General features: G+C 40.6%; 2 protein-coding genes across 2 annotated transcripts; one reads left to right on the top strand and one right to left on the bottom strand.

The window, feature by feature from the left end:
• The first annotated feature begins 1,449 nt into the window (after window positions 1-1,449).
• On the top strand, window positions 1,450-6,114 carry LOC131469082 (serine/threonine-protein kinase pim-2-like). Its single transcript, XM_058643931.1, has 9 exons — window positions 1,450-1,586; window positions 2,316-2,603; window positions 2,994-3,335; window positions 3,910-4,004; window positions 4,086-4,133; window positions 4,240-4,458; window positions 5,096-5,279; window positions 5,409-5,582; window positions 5,709-6,114. Exons 1-9 carry the CDS (start codon window positions 1,556-1,558, stop codon window positions 5,834-5,836), a joined length of 1,509 nt encoding a protein of 502 aa, XP_058499914.1. The 5' UTR covers window positions 1,450-1,555; the 3' UTR covers window positions 5,837-6,114.
• Window positions 6,115-6,178: 64 nt separating this feature from the next.
• On the bottom strand, window positions 6,179-15,463 carry vwa1 (von Willebrand factor A domain containing 1). Its single transcript, XM_058643930.1, has 6 exons — window positions 15,055-15,463; window positions 11,854-12,411; window positions 10,198-10,530; window positions 9,824-10,096; window positions 8,750-9,025; window positions 6,179-7,232 (listed from the first exon to the last, which is right to left on the bottom strand). Exons 1-6 carry the CDS (start codon window positions 15,137-15,139, stop codon window positions 7,204-7,206), a joined length of 1,554 nt encoding a protein of 517 aa, XP_058499913.1. The 5' UTR covers window positions 15,140-15,463; the 3' UTR covers window positions 6,179-7,203.
• Window positions 15,464-18,475: the final 3,012 nt, after the last annotated feature.

Genomic DNA, 18,475 nt, shown 5'->3' with positions numbered 1-18,475 from the left:
GCTACTGCCCTTTCAAACAATTGTTTACACTGCCTAACAGATTTATGATAACAGCATGTGACATGACTACAAACTGATAAACTCTAAGCACAATGATATTGGTCTGAACTCAAATAACATCTAAATCATAGTTTTGCAAATCTCTGAACACCAGTAGTGTGCACAGACATTTGGAAGGGCAGGGGCAAAAATTTACCTATTGCATACCAGCGGGGCAGGTGCCACTAGTATAATTTCCCACATTTTCAAACACCTGTGTATATGAATGGCAGACAGTAGGGCACTTCCTCGTGTGTTTATCACTCTAGAGGGCACTTTATTGTTTGTCTTGTGACTTTAGTTGTGTGCCACAAAATGTCTCTAAAACTGTACAGTAAAAATGTCTGATTTACAGTATGGTAGTAGTCATAGATGTCCTGAACACAACCTAGTCAGTCCTGGTCAGAACCTATGGACATTTTTGTTACATCTCAAAGTTGACTGAATTAAAAAGTGCAAATATGGGACTTTTAATTTGAAATTTCTCTAAAACTGTACTTAAAATAACTGCTTTCCAGAACACTAGTAGATATCAATGTGAACACAACCTTTTCATTCTTATTCAGAAACTTTAGAAAATTCTCTTTATACAGTATGTCTCTAAAACATGATCAAAATCAGCCTTTGTAAGGAATGCGTTAAAAATCAGCGTCAGATAGGAGAAAGGAGTGCTTGACTGCAGTTAGCAGCCTGATTACTAATTTGTCTCACTGATAGTTCATCTGTGCACATTCAATTAGAAGAACAACTGTGTGCTAAAGTGTATAAAACAGGCCTCAGTGTCTCATAAATGTATATTATTTGGTAATAAATGTTTCATTTGTTACTGTTTGTGAGTGACTCTGCACTCATTTTTTTCTTTGTAGTCATTCTCGTGGTACTTACACAGGTGAAATTACTGAGTTTTGCTCCATACCAGGTTATATCAGTAACAACTATATTGCATGCATGTTACTGTAAATAACATTTTCAGAAAAAAAGAAATATCTACACCTTCTACACTTTTACACATTTGATGTAGTCTTAACATCATCTCATTAAATCAAACATATATGAACACTTAATTTAATTTTTTTAATTGATCACGTCAGTGGTTATTTTATGTAAGCTCTGTACTACATAAGCATATAGCTGTGTGTATTGTTTATTGCTGTGTATTGTTCTGTGTATTAAGCAAAACGTTGGTCTCCTGCAGTAATGCTAATAGTACACAACATAAAAGGATGCTTATAAGTAAAAACTCTGAATACATTGAGAGTAATCACTTCCGCACAAACTAAAGCTAAAGTGAATTCCAGGCTGTATTTGTCATGTGTCATATTGTCATGTGGTGTCATAACTTTAGAAGGACATTCTCTTGTATGTTGTTTTCTTGGAAATCAAAGGACAGATGATGAAAAAGGCAGCAATCTAACATTACAGATGGCAACTACCGTAAAATACCAAGTGCAACGGCGACAGCAGAATATCACTCAAACTCACACATTGCCCAGATATACAGAGCACCACTTAAAACATGAGTAATCTGGACTCTGAGAATGATCCAGGTGAGAGGGAAGTCCTATACTGAACATCAGCTAAATTTCATGCACTGCAAAAGGCTTCATGTAAAAATCATTTCACTGGGATTCAGTGTTTTTTTTTCCTTCAAAGAGGGAACTTAGAGTATTGAATATTTCCATTATTAGCCAGCACATTATCCTTGTCATTGTTTTATACATTTACATTTAAATTTAAATAAGTTTATTTTAGTTCAACCTGACCATCTTGTGTCAAAATACCAGCATTATAACTTTATGCTTTATTAAGATAAAACTAATACTTTCAAATAAGAAAATGTGCATTTCCAGTGGGCAGAAAAAGTAGCCTTTGATCTGTAGTATTCACACTGCTGCTTTTGAACTTCAAGTGATCCCCTGAGCGATTCCCATGGTAACTTACGTTAAGTCAAAGGCGAGTGGAGACGGTTTCTCCATTAATTTAAAATTTAGGGGGGGAAATGGCAGAGTAGGTTGAATATATAAAAAAAATGCAATAATTCAAAAAAGTTGTTCATGAGCATAGATATCTTTGAGAAACCAAATGATTGAAATCCATGGAAGAGTTTGTCAACTTGTGAGTTTCTGTACGATAAATGTTCCCTAATTTAAACAAAATTAAAGTCACCTTCTTTAGATGACTTCATATTTTTACACAATCCAATATTTACTTCCTATCTGCCAATTGGATTCAAGTCTTTCAGTCAAGATGATGTTCACTGAGTTTGTCTTTTGTAGAGAGCAGTGGCAGCACCACCAATGCCAACAGCTTGGGGGAGGAATATGAAAGAGTGGCACCCACAGAAAAGGAGAGCCCAGACCTGGAGTCTCCTGGAATAATAGCTGAGTCGGGTGATGTCAAATCCTCCGAGGTGCCAGTGGTGAAGGCCTCAAAGAAGAAGGCCTCCACTGAAAGAGCAGCACCCAGAAAAAGGCAGAGGGTTGAAAGCAAAAGAAAACAAGTGTTGAAGGCCACCTCCACTGATAGAGGAGCACCCAGCAAACAGCAGAGCCATACCAGATCAGGTAAGGTGGTAATGTTTATGTTTTTGATTGAATGGAAACAATAAGAGAAGTTATTGTATGGTTGGGCATTAAAACATGGACTGAATCAGCACTAAATTACCTTGTCTGGACTTGATGTTACCGAAGCAAACCCGCCACAATAGGAGCACGTTTTCAAGAGTGACTCCCAAGATTTTCAAAAGACCTCAGTTCAGCAGAATTTTTAAATTTATTGGTTCTGATTCTGGCAGCAGTGTCTGCTGCCTTTGATCTGTAAAAAAGTAAAAAAGCAAAAAAACAGAAGTGACTTCATGTTTGATAAAAACCCAATATGGACTTCCTATCTTCTGATTAGATTGAAGAGTCATTGCATTCAGTCAAGGTGATGTTCACTGAGTTTGTGTTTTGTAGAGAGGAATGGCAGTTCCAGCAATGCCAACAACTCTGGGGATGGATGTGCGAGGGTGACACCCACAGAAGAGGAGAGCAGAAACCTGGAGTCTCCTGGAATAGCAGATGGGTTGGGTGACATCAAACCCGCTGCGGTGCCAGTGGTGAAGGCCACTAAGAGGAAGGCCCCCACTCAAAGAGAGGCACCCAGAAAAAGGCAGAGGGTTGAAAGCAAAAGGAAACAAGTGTTGAAGGCCTCCTCCTCTGAAAGAGGGGCACCCAGCAAACAACAGAGCTCCAGTGCCCACTCAGCTGTCACACAGGACAACAAGAGCACCTCCCTCAGAGGCCATACCAAATTGGGTAAGCTGATAAGAGTTAAAGAACCACACCTCCCAACTTGAAATTACTGTATTACGCGCTTTGAAATTAAATCAGCACTCACTAACTTTCTCTGGATGTGATGTTGCTGTTACAAACCCATTCCAACATTTTGTCAAATTCTGGAATATATGGCCTCTCCCTGAGAATTTGATGAAAATATTGACTCAAAACTAAAGCTTAAATGTACAACAGTACAACATTGTGTCTTTATGGGGAGTAACAAAGCAACGGATAGATAATGATTTGTTGGCATGGAGATAATTGATGGTTGTATCATCTAAGTTATTTCCATCACATCTGAGCAGACTCCTGATTGTTGAAAACAACGTGTACCCTGAGTCGATTTTTTTCAGAGGCCAAACAGTTATGAACAGACACATCTGTCGTGAGCCTGCCTTGGCTTTGGGTTTTGTGATGAAAAGGCTGAAACGGCTCATGACGACCTGACTTCTCCTTGCTGGTTTGCAACATACCATTAGTCCAGTTTGGAAAACCTCCAGGGGGTTTTCACCACTGTGTCTCATTATAGCATTATATCTGTTTGTCTGAGTAGGTGACTATCTGAACAAATACAGTCAGCTGAACCAGATTGGACAAGGAGGCTATGGCTCAGTTTACGCTGGCACAAGAAGATCGGATGATTTCCCTGTAAGTGTAGTTTATATATTCTCACAACACACTTACCACACAGTCACCATGCCCTGTACTAAAGTGTGATTGGTCCTGTAGGTGGCGATCAAATACATCAATGAATGTGATGTGAGGAGGCGTTCAGTGGTGAGGGGCCAGATGTTTCAGCACCAGCGGTTGAAATCATTGTCGAACTCTTTTCTTGTTACTTTACTGATGCTGATTAAAAAGCATGTATTTTTTCATACTTTAGGATGTAATTGGGACAAAATGCATGATCCCCATTGAGGTGATCGCCATGCACAAAGCAGCAGGTGAACCAGAGTTTGTGGGTAGATCTGCAGTCGTGTCATTGTTAGACTGGTATGATCTGGGCACGATGATTATTCTGGTGATGGAGAGACCAAACCCCTCGCTGGATCTGTCACACTTCTTGAGGAACTGTGGTAAAGTGGAAGAGGACTTTGCAAAGGTACTGAAGGTGGTGCAACATGTTTTTCTGTGTGATCCTGACTACTTTCTAAGGTGTAACATTTAGGACAGTTTATTGACAAAATTGAAATACTACAATTATTACTACTATTAAATACGAGATACTACCTCCAAGTATGTGAATAATTGTGTTAAAATAATCCTAATAATAATAATACTAGTTTTTGTAGCCTTAAAATAAGCTTTTTAACAGACTTTAGGCAAGAGCCTTGCTTTGCCAAGAAGAAGAGTGACATCCTTTCTGGTATGATACAGTCTACAGTCTCACCAGTAGATGTCACCAAGTCTTGCGTGATGGACCTTTAAAATTGTATTCGTTTCAGTGGAGAGTTTTACAACAACTTCTAAACTGGTTCCAACCAAAGCTAAAACTTTAAATTTACTTGTTTTACATCCAAGAAACATTTTCCATGTATTTGTTAAAAGCCTGAGAAAATAGCATCAACCCACATTTCTTTTAGTATCTGCTCTGGAGTGAATGCGGTACAAACAAAAGCTCCAGGAATGCCACTAAATTGACTTTGTGCTCTGAATTTTAAATTAGAAAACAAGATAACTGGAGTTTGGTCAATAGCTCCAACTAGCTCAGAGTTAACTCTTGTGTGTCTGTGTTTCAGAACATCATGAAACAGGTGGTGGAGGCAGCCATCGAGATGGACCATGCAAAAGTCTTCCACCGTGACTTCAAAACTCCCAACATCCTTCTTCAAGACATCTCTGGTGACCCCCGTGTGCGAATCGTCGACTTTGGAGTTAGCCTAATTTTATGGAGGAAAAAGTACAGTTATCACAACTACTATGGTATGAGATTGGGCTTCTGCGCTTGCTGTTTATGCACGCGTTCGTCTCTGGAGTGTTGTCTTTCTTCAAATCTTGGTCCTGCTCTTATCCTTTGTTTCTCTCGGTCTCCTTCTGTCATGCATATTCCAGGAACCCCTGCATATATCCCACCAGAGCTTTACACGCATGGGACATACCAGGCTGGCCCCACCACAGTCTGGCAGCTCGGTGGACTGCTTTATGACATGCTGCATGGAGTCTTTACCTTTGACACTTTGAAGTTCATGGAGAAACAAAAACATATTAGGAGTGACCTGTCTCATGGTAAGATGCTGGTGTCACTATACCATACCTGAGATTTTGTTATTAATAGAGTGCAGTTATTGTGACAATAGATAATGCAGATTCCAGCCTCATTGTCTCTGTCCTCGATCTTCTCTCTTATACCAGACTGCCAGGATTTCTTCACAGTTTGTTTGGCTGTAGAGCCTGAGGAGCGCGCCACTCTGGAACAAATCCTGCAGCACCCCTGGCTGGTTCAAACAAGGCTGGAGCCTCCAACCCACCACAATCCCTAAAACAGATTGCACCTGCTGTACAATTAGATTAACCAGTGTTAATGCCAGTAATCAGTGGTATGTGTTAAAAATACAAAGAATGTTAATTGGATACTGTAAGCAGCAGGTCTGTGGCTGTAAAAAACAGAAACCCCAACAAACACTGAAAGAGAGGGAGAAGTAATGATGATTAAACCCAGAAGAAGGTCATTAACCATTACGCATGCTTTAAGTCTATATGACAAAGACGGACCTTAAGTGTTCAATAAATATTTATAGTAAGTTGTATATAATTTCCTCTTAAAACTGTCACATATTTAACAGATGAAGAGAGAAAAGAAAATGGCTAAACATACTGCAATGTGTATAGACAAAATTATTAAAGGACTTTATTTTAAGCTCTTGTTAAGTTTCAATAGTGGTCAACAAACAACACATTTACTCTGAGAGGATAAACAGTGAAAGATCAGATGTACAAGCCTGTGAGGATCATTTCAGTAGAGGGCAGCAAAGACTTGCTTAAAAAAAAGGTAACAGTCTGAAAATGTAAACAGTATGTCTGTAAAAACTGTTTGCTATTAATTCTCATAATTGCATGATTCTTACTTAATAAATATGAATGATGGATCTATGTCCAGAGACCATTGCAATACTAGTTTCACTTACTCGCATCTGTATTATATGCAGCATCTCCTTCAGTTCAGGGCATGTGGCTGGTCTGTTTGGAATTTCTAGAATGTTCAAAGTAATCCTGAAGATTCTACTTTTGTGAACCCATATGCTGAAGTCTCCTGTGTGCACACACATGCCTCTCAATCAAGCATGTACTAAAAATGAGAGGTCATTAAAGTCAGATATATATGTATATATATATATATATATATATATATATATTTTTTTTTTTCTAAATGTAAATCAGATGTTCTCTGAGCATTAGCAGGACTTGGTGGGGGAGAAATGCAGATTGCAGACATATGGAGCAGACTTTCTTCACAACAAACCACATAAGATCTCCAACAGTCCCAGCATGTTCTGCTATATATACACAAAACAGACTAAAGACATATCTTAATACTAAACTTGCATCTTTAGACAGAAGCATATTACACTGACTACAGATGTAAACCAGATTAGATGACATAAATGGAAAAGTAAGTCCTCTGTGTTGCAGATTATAGCAGTCAACATGCAGCCATATTGTCCCAGAGCGTGCTGAAGTACGCATCTTTGGCTTCCACGAGTGAGTGCTCAGTAAGCCAAACCACGCATCTCTCCTGGATAATGTCCACAGAGGGGAGAGGCGTGGAAAAGAGTCATGGACGAAAGTCAGCATTCTTCTCGCCATCAGCCCTCCATGTTTGGTAAGGTGCGCTGGCAGTTCAAGGGTGCTATGATTGGTAGCCATATGCAAATGCATCTGAGAACAGAGGGAGAAAACCGCAGCTGAGAGACACTCTGGCCAAATGTCAAAGTGGTTTCATAGTCAAAAGACACAGAGCTTTTCAGTGAGTCCAACAAAAACGAGGTCAAGTATATGTCTCAAAATGACAAAATTACCTATTTTCTAATGTAATCTTCAGACAGGTTTTAGTTACCTGGGACATCAGAATACTCCATTTGCGATTTCTGCCTCCACCCCAAGGGAAAGTATCAAACTGACATTTTTGGAATGACTTGTATTTCATTTTTTAGAGATAAATATGCCAATAGCCACACCACACATACTATATTTGCATTAGGGTCAGTGTAAAGGATGTCGTGGCCTATAGCAGGGTGCATATTGCAATTGACTGAAAACATGGCAGTGCAATTATTACCGAGAGGCATTAAAGCAGACTACTGACTACTGCCGATAGACTTCATCATTGACGAACAGCAAGATTACAGTTTACAGGTGCATGCATCTTAAAACACATTTTTACTCTTTGTCTTTCAACCCAGTTTGAGTATATTTTTATAGTTTTATTGTATGACTTTTTCATTTGTGTTTTTATTAATACTTTCTACAGTACTTTATTGTTTTATTGTGTGTTGTCTAGGCCTATGATGTCATTTCTTATATTTGATCTTATTTATCTCTGTTGTACAGCACGTTGTTTCAGCTGTTTTTTTTAAAGTGCTTTATAAATAAAGTTGGATTGGATTGGATTGGATGTATGCAAAATGTAAACAAGATATTTGTACCAGAAAGGAAGTTGTCAGGATCGTCCTCTCTACTGCAACCCCTCAGATTGTCTGCACATTATGCATATTTCATTGCCGCTATTTTTTTATTTTATGGAGCTCTGTACAAACAACAGTTTGCGTTGCCATATCTTTGGGACCAGCATTTTTACACTGAATGCAAGGTAGTCAGAGAGTGGCATAAATCTTTTCATTTAACTATCGACAGAGCAAATAAGCACGTTTACCAACGTTTAAAACTTTTAAGAACTGAGCAGGAGATTGGAGGAGATTCACTGAAAGCTTAATCAGTGTATCTCCCGAGTTATATCTGAACTAAATGTAAATAAATTTATATAGTCCTTCTGAGAAGATCTGCTTTGGCTCTTGGAAGTCACATTTGGTTGTTATTCATCAAGAAATAGTGCCACTAAAACCAAAACTCCCCGTAACCCATAAGTAATACATATCTTTTTTAACACATTTTCTCGAATGTGAATTAAAAAAACAAACAAAAACAGCCCTCTCCCAAGTTTTAATCTTATGTACAAGGTCAGGCGTTACTCCTCCCTCCCTCCTCCCTTTTGATGCCAGGCTAGAATAACTTCCTTATGGATTGTATTTCATATCAAGCAATGAACTCAAGTATAAGTAATAAAAAGGAAGAATTTCCCCACAAATAATTAATTGTTAATATTGACCCTACTATTTCAATACCCTAAGACGTTGGAAATATTATGAGACATGGTTGCATATTTTGTTACCACTCACCTGAATGAAACTGTGCCGTACAACACAGCCCCTCGCCGCGGGACGTCTTGTAAATGGGTGACACACACACTCTGGCTGATGGGGGAACGTGTGTGAGGCGTGTTGACAAAGAGTCAGGTGGCAAATAGAAGGAGGAGCGGTGGCCAGGGTCAGAGCTGTGCTGCCCCTCCCAGGTGACCCAGTAGCCCCTCAGACCAGGCACGCTGCCCTTCCAGTCCACCTGTACTGAGTTACTCCCCACTGTGGTCAGCTGGAGGTCCTCCAGGGCAGGAGTCACTGGAAACAGAAAACCACAGAGAAGATAATCAGTGTGTACTTCAAGCACCAATGTGAGTGTAGAAGCTAAAGGTAAACACAAATGCTTCTTTTCTCTTTTGGCCACAGTTGCCAGAAAATGCACGTTGAACAGAAGCTAGTAGGGAATATATTCTGCCAACGGCACCTTTATATATTCAAATTTTTATCACAGGATTTCTTTTTTATGTGCAAGTTTCCATGCGAAAATCGAAGAATTCCAAAAAGAGTCCAGCTGGAAATGATGATGCATCTGTGGTGTTGCGGAAAATAAAAACTGCGTAACATAAATCTGTCACATGAGCTCTCACTACAATCTGTCATTAATTTCTCTCCCTTGATCTCTCTCTGTCTTTCATTTCATTTTTACAGCATCAATTTGCATTTTATATTTAGACTGTTAATTATACCACGTTTATTTTACATAGTATTTTCATGTTAATTTTGAGGCATAACATATGACATCAAATGCCATTCTGAACTGTAAAACCAGCAGCACTAATAATAATCTTTGACTGTAACAGCAGAGAATGTTTCATCTTTTTTCTTTTTTTTTTTTAAGGTGAAGTTCTGGCAAACACTGTTAACATTTTTTTACAGTGAGCAACATAGGAAAAGGTTCCACAGCTCAAAGTCTTTGCAGTAGTCAAACCTGAATGTACCTACTGTAATTATCTGAAATTTAAGACGCAGAAAAGTAGCCTGCAGTGTAGGATGAGGATGTGCAGTAAATGGATCCTCGATTACCATGTTTGACTGCATTCTCTTCACATATCTCACCTTCCTGAGTACACACTTTGACAGACATGGCTTTCTCCTTGCCCGAGGCATGCCGGGCAGTAACGGTGACCAGGTAAGTGGTGTCTGGTTGGAGGTCTCTGAGTAGAGTGGAGTTTTGGGTTCTGGCCACTGTGATGGCATGGAGTTTCCCACTGGGTAGGGCCGAGTATTCGATGTAGTAACTTGCAACTTCTGGCTGGAGAGGACCCCAACTCACCCGAACGCTGGTTTCTCCAGACTCGGAGATGGTTACTGTAGACGGACTCAGCACCTCTAGTGAATGGGATAAAGGAAGAACACATCATTTAACAGGAGATGTATGAGAAATTTGTGAAACAAGTGCTTGTGAATCTTGGTTTTTTCGGTGATCCAACCTGGCTGTGTTGTGAAGGTGACAGAGAGTGTGTTGAATGCTTGTTCATTGGACTCTGGGGTCAGCGTGGCTGTGTAGGTGGTGTCAGGCTTCAGGCCTGTTAGTCTCGCATTGCTGGAGTCAGCAGCCTGGACAAATCTCTGGTAATGACTACCACCCGTGCTTGGACTGGTCCCAGTCCCACTTCCTCCGCTACTTCCTGTTCCCCCCGTCGCAACTGGACCGAAGCGGATCTCGTAGTAGCCCTGCAAACCGGACAGAACAGGGCGCCACTGGAGTGTGGCAGAGTTGGTGGAGACATCGCGTACGTTGATTCGCTCAGCTCGGATTATTTCTGTTGAATGAAGAGGAATTCATTTATTGTCAGGCCTAGAGATGATAATTGTATGATCTCATAGAAACGAGAAAAGGATGGTGACAGGGAAGATGACATCACAGCTAAAAATGCCTCTGCTTCAGACAGCCACCCACGTAGACAGGCAGACTTGGGTTTCCAAACGGAGCCATAACCCATACAATAAGACAACTTGAAATAGCCAACCAGTGATGCCCTGCAATAAAAGAACTGCCACTGAGGCACTGATATCAGTGATAGGATCCTTATACACTTACACTTCCTTATACACAAGGACTACTGCATTTTTTTCGTGTTGTTTGCAATCTATATATATGTATATGTATATATATATATATATATATATACATATATACTGTATGTATATGTATGTACTGTTTAATTGCTGAGGTGTCCCTTGTGAGTGTTATGCAGTTACCTAATCAGGCCAGAGAAATGGGCGACCTCTCAGGTCTATTTATATAAACACAGATGTATGTATCATGTCTGGCATACTGTAGTGTTGGAGGATGCAGCGAAGGAAACTGAATCATTAATCCATTAATAGATCAGCCTATCTCATTACACACTCTCTCCCTCTCTCTCACACACACACACACAAAGACACTCCCAGTTACCTAGTTCCAGCCTCACTGTCTTCAGGAGCATGTGTGGAATCAGGGAGCAGCACAGAGACATGTAATGCATCTGCAGTATGTACGAGAAGGAAGGCAACTACAGTAATTAGCTGTAGGAATGGAGGGAGTTTGTCCTGCGGGAAACACACACTTTTGGTTTTTCTGCACCATCCAACTACAATGGTGATTAATGGAAAATGTTCTGCTTTGAAAGAAATCCAATATTGAAACCACATTATATTTTGTAATTATGTCCTATGATGAGGAATTCATAATTTTCTCCTTATTATAATAAAAAAAAGTATTACTAATGCTGAAGAGTCTCCCAAAAGCTCCACCCCAAAACACTGGAATTTGTTGATGGAGTGGAAATCTGGCTGCACTTTCTCTGTCTCACAGCTTCAAAATGGGATTTTGTTTTGACTATGTCCACATTTTATACACATCTATGTCTATGGCCGCAGACAAACACTATTCACTTTTTGTCTACAGCATCAAACGTGATCATACATACATGACACCTCAAAAATTAAGGATGCTGGACAGCTTAGTGGGTAGAGCTGGTGACCCATGGCCCCATGCAGCGACATGGGTTTGAGTTCACACTGTGGTCTTTTGCTTACTCCCGATCTCTCCCCCCTTTTATGCTATGCTGACATCTCAAATATACTCCAACAATACTCACCAATGATGGCATCCCGCAGGTCCTCTGTGATGATACTCATATCATCAATGTCCACAAAGTAAAGGTGATTTTCCACAGGTGGACTCACCACCTGTCTCAACACCTGATAGTTGCCGTGCCCAGTGGAGACCACCAGCACAGCCACACCCTCCTCCTGCAGACTAGCCATTGGTCCAACCACATCCCCTGGTTTTACCCCATCTGTCATCCACACCAGCACTCGTGGGAGTCCTACTCTGGCTCCGCTCGCTGTTCCGGGTCTCAGCACCGACTCCTTCGCCATTCTCAGAGCCTCCACAGTGTTTGTATCTCCTCTGAGGGGTTTGATGTTCTTCAAAGCCTCCTGGAGGCCACGTTGGGTGCCAAAGGTGTCAAAGCCAAACTCAATGCGTGGTTGAGTGCCCACCTGCAGAAGTCCCACCCTCACCTGGTCCTCCCCCAGTGAGAAAGGGAGGAGGAGCTCAGACAGGAAGTGGAGCATGCGGGAGTGCTCGTAGGAAGACACACTCCCAGAGGAATCCACCAGGAAGAGGACATCACCCTCGCAGCAATTCAGCACTGTGGAGAAAAGATACAGATCTTTCATGAACATTCACATTAAACAGTTAAATGGCGTATATGTTGCTTTTTGATGCTAATGTGAGAGCCAACACAACATTCCCATAACTTTCCACACGCCTCCTCTCAAGCTGCACCTTCACACACATTTGGAATTTCCCTCCATTTTTTTTCATCCACTCTCTTTGAACTGCACAGTCTTGCAGTCACATGACTTTCACAAGGGTACGTTTTCGACATGAAAGAAGCAGTTTGTCAGAAGGTAAGTCAGTGAAGATAAGAAGAAATGAAAACAAACTGAGGAAGTACAACATCAGAGGAGGAGGATGATAAAAGTTAAACACAGACTGAGCCACAGTGGATATTTCCCAGCTCCAGCCAAATGTTCCATATTCCATACCAGAAATCAAATTAAAGGAGAAGGTACAGAGAGGGGGACTGAAAGGAGGGGAAACAGTAGCTGCTGGGGGAGTGAAGGAAAGAGGCTGGCCATGAGAAAGTAAAAGGCGTTAATAGGAGATGGGGGGGGGGGTTTACTGGCAGTTCCATGTGAGAGACAAAGAGGAATGTTGGATGCCCATGCACTGAGCAGAAAAAGAGAGAAAGGATACAGCAGCAACAAAAACAAAAACAACAATGTTTACTTTCAGATATTAAGATTGTGAAGCCATCTGGGAAATAAACACCTCCTGTTAAAATCTCAGCGCCAGAGATAAACATCTGAATGAAAGAGAGATAAGTCTCTTATCATTCTCATGTCTTAGCATTACTGAAGTCACAGGCTCTGACACAGCACACCTCATTTGTTTTATGATGCCTCGATTTTTTATTTCTTTTTTAATTATATTTAATAGTTTGACACCTGAGGTGAGGTGCTGATAGGAATCAGGGGTGTTGAAAGCTGAGAAGGTAGTGAGGTGTGTACACACACCCACACATACACACACGCAGGCTGATGTGCACCCTCACTCACTGCCTTTCCCTCCATCAGCTTTAGAAATTCCTCACATCGCTTTTGTTGTTTGGACTTTGGAGTAAAGGGGCTGCTTTGTTCCCGCCGCCTCCTGCCTCCACCTGTGTGGAGGCTCTATCTACCGCAGGTTGACGTCTGATGATAACCCCTTCACTTGTTCCTACAGAGGTAAAAACTGTCGCCTGGAGGCTGGAGTTATCACACACACAATAAATGTGAGTTATTGGTGGACTATTTTTGCACATGATTGACGTGATGGTGGAAAAAATTAAGCGTATGGAACCTCACGTGGCTCCTGTGAAACCCTGCAGGAGCAGTGCAGGTCTTGGGCACATACAGTACGTACATGGCTCTACAGGTCTCACGCTGACACATGCACAATCAAGCCTGTACAATAAATATAGACTTCATATACTGATCGGCAGCAACATTGGCTTTTTCCATGGGTGTTAATCCACTTTATTAAAAGCAAGGATGACATCAGCCGCAGCAAATGCACTTATAAAAAGCCAAATATCTGTAATCTAAGTTGGTGGTGTCTCACCGGGGTCCCTATTATTGGAAATAGCAAAGTGAAAACATGTCACTCACTACTATGTTAGCTGTGTCATAACGATGTGCTCACGCTAACTGCAGACTGGACGGTGTCAACAGCACCAAGTTTAGCTCCTCAGACACTTCAGCAGGGCTGTGTATAGAGGCATCGTAACGATTACAACTGTCTGATAATACTTGATTTGTTGCTTCAGGTCTGAACTGAATCAGCAGCAGATACATGTATTGCTATGTCAATGGAAAACAACTGAATAAGATCAGCAGGTCAGATCCATCATCTCTGATTCTTTTATCAAAAGAATATTACATTCATGAGTGGGAAAAACATTCATTTTTCAGTCATAACTTCTTCTCCAGTAGGTCTAGAGACTGCTTTGTCTTGCGCTTAGTAAACACTGGTGAATGGCCAAAATATTTCCTCAGCTGACAATGTCTGAGAAGCCAGCCCTTCTCTTCTGTCTTTATTTTTGGTGTTTTATGTGCAGTATCTGAAACCTTCCTCTGGACGCCTGTGTGGTCCCTGTATGGCCCCCTCGTTTTGGGAATCACCGCCCCAGGCTGTGGGGTTTCATCAACAGACAATTCCATACCTGGAGTGATGCCATTTCTATGAGAACACTGCTGTAATGTCAACCCCACCCTGATCCACCCAGAGCCCAGACAGGCCCTCCAGCATGTACCTTTACTGCAGCAGCAGCAGCAGCAGCATCATTCCTAATGAATAACACGTCACCAATGGCTTTAAAATGATTTTATGTTGATTATGTTGATTTTATACTCGGTGTCCAATATTTTGTAAAAAAAAAAAAAAAAAAAACATACATACTTTCTTTTGTTTTTCATAGTTGTACATTATTAATTAAGTTCCATTTTTTACTTACTGGATCATTTTATGTACTTTTCAAAATGATGTTCTTATGAATTACTCCTCTACAGCTTTCTGTTTAGACCATGACAGAAAGTCGATGAGGAGATTTCAGCTTTTACTTTATTTTGAAATAACTACTTTTCTTGTTTTGTTTGATTGATTCTATGTGCATAAAAGTGCAACAATCAATTTGGGTCTTCATGGTATAAATAGTGCCTTCCTTTCTCCATCTGAGGCAGCTGCTCACCTCCTTCAGGTGCGGGGTTCTGGGTCGCCACTGGTCGCAGGAGCAAACACATCAGGGTCCATGTCAGCAGCATGTGGCTCTCCATCACAACGATTAGGAATTAGATCCTCCGAAAGAAACTGTTGCACAAATGTTGTGGGTTTCCGACTCAACCCTACATCCACCACAGCCCGGAGGAGCGCACGGTTTATCACTCAGGAGTCACATTCAGGAGCATAGTTTGTGTGAGTCACATCCAGTCCGACTTTTTTATTATGATTTATTTTACGTCTTCCCTTTTCTCTTCGCTGAACATGATCCACCAGCCGGAAAGTGGAGACTCTGGAAGTTAAACTTGAACCAAAACTTCAGTCAGCGTGCAAAGTGTGGACGATCCCCGTCTACACACAAGTGCGCTCTGCTCGCGCCCTGAGAACGTGCGTCATGCTCGCGAGAAACACAAGTGCGCCTGGAAACCTTCAAAATAAAAGTCCAGTAAAGGGCCGGTGCTAAGTATTTCGGTGCACTTGTCAAGATTGAGATGTAGTGACGTTCAGCTCAGCTGTGTTTAAGACACAAATATATATATATATTCATATTTGTGGTAAATTCAAATATTTCTCAAATCTGAAAGGATACTTTTACATCAAAATCATAAAACCTTATAATACAGTCACATTAAAAAAGGAACAGGTCATTGTGATTTTAAATGTCAACAAACACTTGTTTAATACAGAAACAGGTGTTTGTTTCACTTGAATAATTACCTAAGAAAATATATATATATATTTATGTTGTGATACTGTATATCTATAGATGTGCTCAGATTAAACCGAGGTGCAAGCACTAAGCACCTGCACCATCGTCCTCTGGCCAACTAGTGCCCTAATTGAAAGACGTTTTAAAAAAAATGAAGCATGTGTAATAATGCCTGAAAATCACATTTGATTTGGAATTTCTACACCTGCATTTGTGTAGTCTGCCCAAAGTAGTTTGATGATGCTAAATCAGACATTAAACTACTTGAGCTGAATACTAATAGTAGGCTATTTTCTTCTGACATTTTATGTTAGAGCTACATTGCAATACATGCAGTTATTTTGTATTTACCTTAAGTATCACTGAGACTTAAATGATCTGTGAAAATGTGTCTACAAATTTAAAAAAAAAAAAAGGACCTATGGGATAGGGTATTGAAGCTGGGCCATAACATTATAGGAAGTTTCCTGTTTTAATGCTTCAACTCTGTTGCCACGCAGTCTTACCAAAATGAACATTAAACTGTACTGTTCTACCATTAAGGATAATGGTGATGATGTATCGTCAGACTATTATATCACAGAAATTCATCTTGTTTAGTGAGAGCTACAGAAACAATGCTCACTTGTTATGAAGACAAAGGGGAGAAGGAGGGATTATCCTCTATAGCTCCAAAAATATGTAAGTGAGGAAGGGATGTGCCACTCTGGACGTTTTTAATTATAAGGTTGGTGCCACTTGAGCACCTGACTCCCAAAATGTGTGTGCATGCCACCGTGAATGATTCAGTGGTTCCAAACCTGTAATAATGGTTGGTACCATCGAAGAGAATACGGCCTAAATCTAAATTATGGATTTTGTGCTCACAAAATCTAAAATGATACAAAAAAAGTATATTTTGTGGGATCACGTTAACAACCCTGTGTCAAAAAGGTAGAGCGAAAAGACTGACATTCCAAAGTGAAAAATATTAAGGTATTTTAAGGTAGTTGTGAGGCTCTGAAAAGACATGTTTGAATTTAAAGTGAAGTATCTTGAAAGTGTGCGCCCAAGAACATGGTTGTGTTTACGAATCAGCCACAGAGCGAAACAAATTTCTATATTTGGTTTTATTTTGAAAAGCCTGGGTGCTGTAACTTCCCTCTGGCTTCTTCTGCTTGACATGGCACATCTTATTTGTCTTGTGTACCACACTCCCCTCCTTCTCTTTTCAGTCTCCCCAGTTACTCAGAATAGTAAATAGGGCTGTGTTCACCATCAAGGCGTCAACTCCTTGAATCCGAGCCATAATTAGAGTTGAGCCTTTAACTTATAGTTTCACCGGGGAAATGACTGGGAAACCCCAAAAAAAAGCTCTCTGTACATCTGTACAAAGTATAAAGTATTAGACTAGAGTATAGAGTAAACAAGCATAAATGAATGTTCACAAATTCCCTTGTGTTCATGACATAATTTGTGGACTCGGAGTTTGTCTTCAGACGCTGTAACCTTTACCTTTACCCTTGATTTATTCTCTACATTTATCATGGCAAAGTCAACTAACAATTTCAGCGATCCAAGAGATTAACAAAACCTCTGGGTCACCAGCAGACACCACAAATACTTTCAGCATTCAAACCGCTGGGATTGCATCTCTGAAATTATACAGCAAACAGCCTTAGAACAGAAAGAGGGCAGCAGCTTTTGAGAGTTTGGTCAACAACTCAGCAAAAACAAAGATTTACATAGAAAGTGAAGTGAGAGGACAATTCTGTGCGGAAGTGTGTGCATGTGTGTGTGTGTCTGTGTGTGTGTGTGTGAGAGAGAGAGAGAGAGAGAAAAACAAAGAGAGACAAAGAAGGAGCATGTGTAGGAGGGAATAACTGGGTAGAAGAGGATGTAGGAATTGAAGTGGGACCAAACAAAAAAGGTCTGGATTCCTTCATGACACATCATGTCCAAATAGTTCTATTGTTCCCGCTGACCCACTGACAATAAACACACCCTTCACAATAATACACACCTAGTAACTAAACACTACAGCACTACAGTGAAGCCGCTGATTTTAAAGTACTATGATAGCCCTTTCTGACCTAATAACTAACAAATAAAACTAAAGTACTTAACAGTGAGTCACTCTGAATATAGGCGTTAAAAACTTACGAAAGCTGTGAATATTTACGTCATATATTTAATGCTTTGTTGCTGAAGTTGAACTCTGAATGTCGGGGGGGGGGGGGCGGCATAGCCCATTTACACTGCTGCCATTGCACAACAGACACGCACCATTAAGTTACATGTTTACAGCTTCAGTTTGCCTGTGGGCTTTGTGTACCTGTTCTTCTCATGAACCACTTCACGTGTACATTTGCAGCCCATGGACAGTGGCACCGTGCAGAAGTTATATACACACTTTGGATATCACTACAGATGGGAGTTCTCTTCTCGTGCTTTTTTTACAGTCCACTCAGCAGCGAGCTGTAAGTCAGATGATACACACAGTATATATGTACAGTGTACTCCCACCTGGAACATCTGGGCACTGGTGTGTGTGTGTGTGTGTGTATACTTCTTTAGGAACTTTTTTTTTTTCAGGACCAGTAGTCCTAATGGAGTCCTAAGATTTGAATTGTGGTTAGATCAAGATTGGGGTTAGGCCTTATCTGGTTTAAGGTTACGATTGACCCTTTGTTTAAGCTGTACA

This window comes from Solea solea, chromosome 11, assembly GCF_958295425.1.
Source record: "Solea solea chromosome 11, fSolSol10.1, whole genome shotgun sequence".
Lineage (NCBI taxonomy): Eukaryota > Metazoa > Chordata > Actinopteri > Pleuronectiformes > Soleidae > Solea > Solea solea.
The sequence above is the reverse complement of the archived record's forward strand: the minus strand, read 5'-3'. Positions and strand labels throughout refer to the sequence as shown.

Coding starts and splice junctions, on each gene's coding strand:
- LOC131469082 (XM_058643931.1), top strand. CDS start 1,556: ATGAGTAATCTGGACTCTGAGAATGATCCAG. Junction 3,336..3,909: donor CAGAGGCCATACCAAATTGG/GTAAGCTGATAA, acceptor TTGTCTGAGTAG/GTGACTATCTGAACAAATAC. Junction 5,583..5,708: donor TAGGAGTGACCTGTCTCATG/GTAAGATGCTGG, acceptor CTCTTATACCAG/ACTGCCAGGATTTCTTCACA.
- vwa1 (XM_058643930.1), bottom strand. CDS start 15,139: ATGGAGAGCCACATGCTGCTGACATGGACCCTGATGTGTTTGCTCCTG. Junction 10,531..11,853: donor CCTGCGGGATGCCATCATTG/GTGAGTATTGTT, acceptor TTCATTCAACAG/AAATAATCCGAGCTGAGCGA. Junction 7,233..8,749: donor TACGGCACAGTTTCATTCAG/GTGAGTGGTAAC, acceptor CTCTGTTCTCAG/ATGCATTTGCATATGGCTAC.